At 33.1% G+C, this 9,826-nt stretch overlaps 2 protein-coding genes across 2 annotated transcripts; both read right to left on the bottom strand.

The window, feature by feature from the left end:
• Positions 1-945: 945 nt before the first annotated feature.
• LOC125861411 (uncharacterized mitochondrial protein AtMg00810-like) lies at positions 946-1,479 on the bottom strand. Its single transcript, XM_049541320.1, has one exon. The coding sequence runs from the start codon at positions 1,477-1,479 to the stop codon at positions 946-948; it is 534 nt and encodes a 177-aa protein (XP_049397277.1).
• A 4,639-nt stretch (positions 1,480-6,118) lies between these two features.
• On the bottom strand, positions 6,119-7,398 carry LOC125863172 (B3 domain-containing protein REM14-like). The gene is made up of 4 exons (XM_049543341.1): positions 7,327-7,398; positions 6,887-7,238; positions 6,634-6,773; positions 6,119-6,547 (listed from the first exon to the last, which is right to left on the bottom strand). Exons 1-4 carry the CDS (start codon positions 7,396-7,398, stop codon positions 6,284-6,286), a joined length of 828 nt encoding a protein of 275 aa, XP_049399298.1. The 3' UTR covers positions 6,119-6,283.
• Positions 7,399-9,826: the final 2,428 nt, after the last annotated feature.

Here is a 9,826-nt window from a genome sequence, read left to right as displayed (position 1 = left end):
TTGGAAGACTAAAGCAACGCCAACCTGAACCAATGATGGATTGAATATAACATCAGGAATCTTGAATCTATCCACTCCGACTTCTATCGTCCTGTGTCATAAAACAATAAAATGTTAAGGAATGCCACCCTAGCCCCCCAAATCTCATTGACCTAATTAATTTTGCAACGGGTAAGAGAACAGTAATGAGTTCCTATATATGAGATCGCTAGATATTTAAGTAATATGACAGGTATTGTCACATCAAATTCAAAAAAAAAAAAAAACTTATAAAGTAATTCTATCTTCAGTTAGTAGGACACTGTTTCAAATGATTGACTTGCCAATTAAGGAAGGTGGTCTGTATGTTTTTGATAAGGCATAGGCTAATCAAAATAGGACAAAGCAGCAACTCTGAAGTCTGAACAGATGAAGCCCAATAATCTTGGACAGAAAAATTACTAACATAAGGCTTCAAGTTAATACCAAAAAAGAGTAATATTACGAACTACTAAATAAAACTGTTTTCATAGGAAATTTGCTAAACTACCCTCTAGGAGTTCTTTCCCTCAGCACTCCCCCTTGAGCTAGGAGGTATAAAAATGCTGAGTATTCCTAGCTTGGAGCTTAGAAACTGATGTTCAACTCTGCTTAATCCTTTTGTCAGGATATCTGCTTTTAATCTCTGGTGATGATGCATTCAGTCTTTATCAAGCTTTGTTGGATTTTTTCTCTTATGAAGTGACAGCCTATTTCAATATGTTTAGTCCTTTCACGAAAGACTGGATTTGCTGCTATTTGAATTACAGCCTTACTGTCACTATAGACTGTCACAGGTAGTTGAATGTTGACACCAAATTCTTTCAACATTCCTAGTAGCCAGGTCAATTTTGCAGTAGTTAAGGCTAGACTTCTTTGCTCAGACTCAAAAGAGCTTCTGGAAATGGTTGTCTGCTTCTTTGATTTTCAAGACACTAGTGAGTCTCCAATTTTAATCAGAAAACTAGTCACAGACTTCCTTGTGTGAGCACATGATGCCCAGACAACATCACAAAATGTTGTGACCTTTTCTTGAGGATTGCTGGAAAGAAGTACACCAAGCCCAGGTTGATTTTTAATGTACCTGATTATTCTTTGAGCAGCAGCCTCCGTATGAGAAGTTTTAGGTTGTTGTATATATTGACTTAGATTTTGTACGCTAAAGGCAATGTCTGGTCTAGTAACTGTGAGGTACAACAAATTCCCAACAAGCCTTTGATATGACCTTAGGTCTGATAACAAGGTGTCTTCAATGACTGACTTGCCAGGATTATGTAGATCATATTCTATAGTTGTGATCTTTATACTGTTATCAATAGGTGTTTTTGATGGCTTCGCTGCTGACAGTCCTAGTTCTGAGATCAATTCCAATGCATATTTTCTTTGATGCATTAAGATACCATGCCCAGACCTTGCGAATTCAATTCCCAAGAAATATTTTAGCTCACCTAAACCCTTCATTTTGAAGGCATGTTGTAGAGCCTATTTGGTATCTTTTATAAGCTCTACATTGTCCCATGTTATAAGCATGTCATTCACATTTATTAAGACCACAATGATGTCTTTATTTGACTCTTGATGAACAACGAGTGATCATATTTACTTTGGAAGAATTCGAACCTCAGTAAGGCCTCTCTTAGCTTTGTATTCCATTGCCTTGGGGCTTATTTAAGCCCATATAAGGATTTCTTGAGTCTACATACCTTGTTCTCCCCCCGACTCTGGAATCCTTGAGGTAGTGTCATATGGATTTCATCATTGAGATCTACTTGAAGAAAGTCATTGTATACATCTATTTGATGTATATGTCAGTGTCTTGCAGCTGCTAGGGATAGAATAGACCTTACTGTAACCATTTTTACTACTGGAGAGATTGTTTCTTGATAGCCGATCCCTTCCTTTTGGTTGTATCCCTTTGCCACTAGCCTGACTTTCTCTCCATTTTCCTGGTACTTTATTTTGTATATCTATTTGCATCTGATGGGCTGCTTTCCTTCTGGTAAACTAGTAATCTCCCATGTGTGATTGTTCTAAAGAGCTTCAATTTCAGATTCCATTGCCTTGATCCAGTGTGGATCCTTGGAAGCATGATCATAGGACTGTGGTTCACTAATAGAAGAGAAAGTTGTGAGAAATGTTTTATATCCCGGTGACAGATTGTCATAATTGACATAGTTGGTAAATTAAATATGGTGTGTCTTGATGAAGGCTAAGAGAGATGAAATCTTTCATCCAGATGAGAGGTTGTTTACCCCTACCTGATCTCCTTGGTGGTTCAGTTAACTGAGTGGTCTGTATATCTGTGGAGATGTATAACTCTTTTGTGTAGGTTGAGACACTTGGTTCATAGGCGCTGCAAAGGTGTTGCGACTTGACAGTGGACAACCTGCAGTAGGTATAACATTGTCAGTGGGTATAACATTTTCCATATGATGATTAGTGTTGATGCCTAAGCCATTAGGAACAGTAAGACTTAGAACACTAATCTCTTCATAGTTATTTCCTGTCAAATTATCTACAAACACAGGTTTAATTGAGTTATTCCATTTAAAAGGAAACTCATCTTCCCTGAAACTCACATCCCTATTAACAATGAAGAATTGATTATGAACATCATATAATATATAACCCTTTTGTACCTCAAAATATCCCACAAGTACAGAAGCTATAACTCTTGACTGTAACTTATCAGTTTCTGTCACATTCTTTGCATAACATAGACAATCAATCACTTTAAGATGTTGAATATAAGGTTTATGATTATACAATTTTTCATAAGGTGATGAACCAACAACAGAAGAGGGTAGTCTATTAATTATATACACAACCACTAGAGCACAATGTCCCCTGAAAAATATTGTATCACCATGCACAATTCAGACTTCAATTTTAATAATACCCAAGTCATTCTAGTAAAATCATCCACTATTGTCAGGAAAAATATATTGCCAGTTTGTACTTTATAAAGACCCCAAACATCCATGTTAAGTTGTTCAAAGCTAGTAGTACTTTTAATACAACTAGAAGGAAAAGGCAATCTATATTGCTTTGCACATGCATAGACACTAAATTTTTTAACAGTGTCATCTATATCCTGAAGTCTAGCAGGTAATATTTTATGTAAAACTGAACTAGACACATGGCCAAATCCTTTGTGCCATAGGCTTATATCTTCTTTGCGAGTCGGATTTTCTCCGTGAGCTCTTCGCTTCTTCTAGTAGACTGACTGACTAAAAGATACAAACCATCACATTCTTTACCAATCTCCTTCACCTGTCCATTGAAGAGATCCTGAAATACACAAAAGTCAGGAAAAAAAGTGACAGAATATTGCAGATCTCTGGTTACCTTTGATAAAGACATTAAGTTGTACTTAAACTGAGATAGAAAAAACACATTGCTTAGAGTATTATTAGTTGATATAGAACTTGAACCAATGTGAGTAACAAAGCAATATATCCATTGGGTAAGAATACACTCTTTGGATTTGGAGTTTTAACTATCGAGGCTTTATTTAACACATCAACATCTGACACCATGTAGTTTGTTGCTTATGTGTCAATAATCCAATCTTTCAAAAATTTGACACCAATTAAGCTTTACTACTACTTATAACCGTTTCATTACCTGCTGCATTTGCACATGAGACTTGTGTTGTTGAATTGTCTAGTTGAATGTGTTTTATCAACTAAACAATCTGATCATACTGCTCTTTAGTGAAACTACAAGCTCCTGCCTGAACCATCTGTTGCACCGGGATAGATTGATTTCCAGGATTCAGCCCTGTATATTGTTTGTTTTCTTGTTCCTCATTAGATGCAACACTGAAGTTCCCTGTAATCAGATTATATGCAGCAGACAAACCTGCTCCCCCTTTCTTCTTGAACCTAGAGTAGAATCCTGAGGGTAACCAACCAATTTGTAGCAGTTTTCCTTGGTATGATTCTTCATTGTACAAAACTCATAGTAAAGATTATACTTCTTTTTGAACTTTTGAGAGTTTGCCTTTGAGTACATGACCACATTATCAGGCATTGCTCCTAACAGACCAGCCGGATTGCTTGTGACAGCCTTTTGACTTTCATCACCAATTATCATGGCATAGGCCTGATTCACAGATGGCAATGGTGTCATCAACAATATTTGACTCCTAGCTTGTAGGTAGTTATCATCCAGTCCCATTAAGAACTGATAGAGCTTTTGCCTCTATAGAGGTGTAAAGACCCCTTTTATACACTGAGATGAATTATCTCTATAACTACCTCTAACAGCATGTGTAACTAACTTCTTGATAGTGTTAGTTAGTCTTAACAGCTTGACTAATTACATAGGGAATTTGCTAAAATACACTCTAGGAGTTCTTTCCCTCGACACAATTTTTCTCCTATCATTTCTCATGATATTTAAGCAATAGCATTTCAGTTTCGTATTATTGAAGTTTGCTCGATCCGTTCAATTGAGACCTTGTAATCTGAAAATGGTTGTGGATACAGATAAGTATCCATCTTTTTGCAAACTATTATTCAGACAAGGTTTCATAGATAAAATAGAGTCTACTATACTTTTTCCTTTCATTACATCTTTTTATTTTCTTCTATGGTGTAACTTGATAATTTGATTTCATTTTTTTTTAGCTCATGCCGCCTGTTTTCATCAAAGAAAACAAGAAGATGCTGGCCAAGACTTGCTTATTGAAAACAAATGTAGTTGGAATGTCGTGTGAATCAAAGATCGTGAGATTTAATCCAACTACTTCATATGTGAAGGAGATTGGCCACAATTTGTGGTGCATCATAAGTTGGAGATAGGGGACATTTTGATCTTTTTTCTCATTGATAAATCAACGTTCCAAGTCCTGCCTTACACTCAGAAAAGTTTCAAAAACTCATCTGGCAAAGGAGAATTTCAGGAGCTCAGCAGTTCCTCGGAAGAGGAACATGACGTTGGAATCGCTAGAAAATTGAAGAAAATTAAAATGGAGCAAAACGAATCGTCAGGTAAGTGTTACTAGTAATCTCCAAAATAAGAAACTTATTCATTACACTTTACAGGTGTTGTAGAAGAGGAAGAAGTTGAGGGAGGAAATGATGAAAATTTTCCAAAGACGACCAGATTCAGTGTGATCAACATAAACAACAAAGATCCATACTTTGAAATGGTTGTAAGAAGAAAACACTATAGTTTAGTTGCTAATTATATATCAATTGTAGTTATACGTAAAAGATGGTTTGTTTGTTTTTTAGCTTAGCTGGTCATTCAAATCTATGGATGAAACTTACCTGACCACCGAAATATATTTTTGGAGTTTGTTAGAATGTGTATTGCGACTAAATCACAGCGTTTTTTATTTGATTGTCCATCATTTCCCATTTATACAACTATTTGAGATTTCACAGATACGTAAATCAATTAGAATATTCTTCATCAGCCATTGACATATTAATACGACCATTGATACATCAATTTTGATCGTCTAAGTAGATGTTTTGAGTTACATTTTGACATAGCCTTCTTGTTTCTGTTGCTACTAACCAAAGATGCAGAGATGCAATGAAAGTTCAGGTGCAAAGGAAAAGGTTTGGATTAGATTCTTTAATCCCTGCCTCCTGGAAACAAGCAGGATTTTTTTTGGATTCATGATTGAATGTTTCTTCTTTGAATCTATATATGCAAAGAGGTTCCTTCCGATAAAGACTCGATTCTTTCAAGACAAATGACAAAGTTCAAATGGAACAGCACCTTAACATGATATTGAACTAAATTTACAAGCAAGACATTGAAGATAATCATATGAACGATACCCACAACCTTAACATGATATTGAACTAAATTTACAAGCAAGATATTGAAGAAAAACATATGAACTATACCCACGACCTTAACATGATATTGAACTAAATTTACAAGCAAGATATTGAAGATAATCATATGAACGATACCCACAACTTTAACATGATATTGAACTAAATTTACAAGCAAGATATTGAAGATAATCATATGAACGATACCCACAACCTTAACATGATATTGAACTAAATTTACAAGCAAGATATTGAAGATAATCATATGAACTATACCCACAACCTTAACATGATATTGAACTAAATTTACAAGCAAGATATTGAAGATAATCATATGAACTATACCCACAACGCTTCTACCTAGCAGGACGATGTCAAAATACACAACCAAAAGAAACCATACTACCTAGCAGGACCATGTCAAAATACAACCAAAAGAAACCATACTACATACATACATGTAGCTAGAGCAAGGAATGGGGTTTGTAGATCTTTTGAACCTGTAAAACATTATTGGCACTACCTTTTCCCCAAATCAACTTGAAGCGATAAGTCTCACCAGTGGTTATCTTGTTATGAGTCTTGAATTCAGGCCATCCACGTGTTATGCGAACACACCCTTGTCTACGTTCTATAAACACTTCCCACTCCTTGCCTTTCCCATTATCCAGATTCATTTTCTTCATGCCAATTAGGCCAGCCCATCTCACGAAGTCCACTGGGATAGTCTAATAAACACATTTGATCAAACATGTTTTCAGAGGAAACTAAACGCATAAAAGAATTTAAGAGAATGGAAATTGTTCAAGTTTACCATAAAACTTGAGTGTGACTTTTTTATAACCATTTCATAGTATGGATCATTGCTGTTTAAGTTCACCACACTGAATCTAATCTTCTTTGGACCATTTTCTTGATTTCCACTCTCAACGCCCTCCTTTTCAGCAACATTACCTGTCTTTCACTCCCAAGTTAAACTCATATAAAATTGGACAGAGGAAGTAGTAAATAATTGTCTATTGTAGTTTGTATCCATTGGATTAAATAAACCAAATTCATAACATTACCTGACGATCCTGTTGGCTCTGTTTTAACTCTCTTAGAGTTTCTTCCAATTACGTCCTGTTTTTCTCCAGAAGAAGTGCTGAGTTCTTCAAATTGCTGGTTGTTCCTATGGATTTTTTGAGTATAGGCAAGCACTTGAAATGTGGATTTATGAATGAGAAAAAATAGTAAAACATCACCTAGTTGCAGTTGGTGATGCACCACAAATTGTGCCCACTCTCTTTCACATATGAAGTAATTTGACCTTTTTCTCACTATATTTGTTTCCCATGACATTCCAACTACATTCGATTTCAGTAAGCAAGTCTTGGCCAACATCTTCTTGTTTTCTTTCATGAAACCAGGCGGTATTTGCTATAAATTAACAAATCAATTAAGTAGGGAGTAGTTTATTGGACAAAAAGAAAAAGTAAAGAATAAAAGATACTAGTAGAAAACTTACAATTTCATCCCTAAAACCTTGTCTTAATAAAAGCTTGTGAAATGATGAATGCTTGTTGGGATCCACTTTCATTTTTAAGGATGAAGAAACGGAATGAAAATTGTTGAAGCTGATTTCTAAAAATGATACTGGCAATGGTAACGGAATGTAAAAATTTCTAAAAAGAAAGGGGGGTTAAATAAGCACATTCCCATTCAGTAGTGCACATTCTCTATTGGGTGCAGTAATGTCATTAATTTAATTGGACTCCTCAAACATTATTTCTCACTAAAAAATTGCATTTTGGAAAACAATTTCTCACTAAAAATTACCGGACACTTCCTAATTTTTCATATAAAAATATTACTATTTTTTTCTCACCAATTCAATCAAATATATGTCAAAATAGCTACTCACTACAATAAAAATAATTTTCGGCAATAGTAAATATAGACATTAAAAAGAGTTCTCAAGTCTTTACCGATACTAGTTAATTGTCATTAGATCGATCAATGTCGATAAAAACTTTAGAAACATATACAAAAAATGTTAATTATCACTAAAAATACATATTTAGTGACAATTAAATCATTTACAAATATTGAGCTTCAGAATTGAAATACTGCTCAAATATTGAAAAAAAAATGTTTAAGGCGTAATAATTCAAGTTACATAGAAATATATGTTTGGCCGTAACAAATATTTTATCTTCAGTATACTTTCTTTAATTGAATTTATGTGATGAAAATTTAATTTCAAAAAATAATAATTAAAGAGTGAGTAAAAAATATCTAAACTATTCTAATTTTTTGAGTTCCTACCTAAACTATTAGGAGTATGAAATACATCTAGATGCTAACTAGATCAAATATTTGCTTACGTACAAACACTTCAAGGCATGTTTGACCATAAAGTTTTTTCGTCCACCTGACATATATAACGACTCTATTAGTTGACACATTAATTTATTTTTAAATAAAATAAAATTTTCAATTGATTTCTTTAAAATTGTAAACCCCTCCAAACTGGGGATATCGATGTCATGGCTAATACGAGACCAAGGCTAAGAAGATGGAGAAGAAGATGTCGGATATTGTGGGGACGAATAAATCAATTTATAGAGTGATAATATTTAACCTCTAACCTTAAGTTTTAACCTAAACCCTAATATTATTTTTTAGGTTTGCCACAAATCACAATGGAATGGCTATTCCATGTATGTGCAAGAATATTTAAATAAAAAAGAGAGTGTAGTACACATACCATAAAAAAATTATCGATATATATGTATTTCGCTAATCATTGTATAATAGTTTAAGTAGGAAACTCACACTCTCAATTGTTCACGTATGAAACTCAAAAAGGAATTGAAATAATTTAGATGTGTTTTTAACCTTTAACTCAACTTTAAAAAGTAAAAAAGATATTTGAAATTTTTTACTGTTAAACATGGCATGATGTTATTATCATAAAATCATTCATAGTATAAATAATTTAAATTGCTTCAAATATTTTTAAAAAACGTTCTTCTTAAAATAAATTAATAAAAAGTTAATTTATACTCTTTCTGCCTATATTATGTTAAGGAGTTGAACAATTTTCTCCATAATTTTTGAATCATTACCTATGTTGACACGTAATATCTTTTGTCTAAAGTTTGAATATATAAATTTTATTTTAAATATATAAAAAATGTATACCTAACTTTATAATGAAATTTAAGTATTTCAACTCTTTATTCTGAATCTATGCATAAATTGGGACAAACATAATTACATATAAAAAAGAAAACACAGGCAAAGGGTCCAATCAAATGGTAGCTTGTTCAGGTGAATGCTGATGACTTCTAATATACGCAGGGCACACTTAATGATGTTCTTTTACTCCCACGCAGTATGAACTTGCCAATAGTAATTACCAGAGAAACAGTACTGGAAATTGTGTAAATTACGTAAGATGAAGGACATTTGACGTTACTTGAATTAATTGATTCCATATTTTGGAAGACGAATATTTGAGATTTAAATGATAGATTTTATTTTTTAATTATATTAGTATATGTATCCACGCGTTGCGCGTCAGTTGATGATATATTGTAAATATTGATTTATTGACAATTTATAAATCATTTGTGTCGGATTTTTAAATTTATAAACCAAATCAAATTAATAAAACTCGGGTTTTTTAACCTCGGGTTTTTTTCGGGTTTTTTGGGTTGTTTCGGGTTTTTTCGATAAAATATTCATACAAACATATAATTTACTTGTACTTCAAATATTTTTTTATTCCTACCAAAATACAACTATCTAAGGTGTTTCTTAAAAAAATAACAACACAAAATATGATATGATTAATGACATTAAAATATCCAACAAAAAAAAATAATAACGAAATCGCGTAAAACAAATATTGCAAATTAACAAGTAAAATGACTATAATTTAAAAGTACTAAATCATGCTAAAATAAGTTTAATAAGTATTAGTTATATGTCTAAATATTAAAGGAAATTAAAATTAGATT

Source organism: Solanum stenotomum, chromosome 4, assembly GCF_019186545.1.
Source record: "Solanum stenotomum isolate F172 chromosome 4, ASM1918654v1, whole genome shotgun sequence".
NCBI classification, from domain to species: Eukaryota; Viridiplantae; Streptophyta; class Magnoliopsida; order Solanales; family Solanaceae; genus Solanum; species Solanum stenotomum.
Note: the sequence above shows the minus strand (reverse complement) of the source record. Positions and strands in the feature narration are given on the sequence as shown.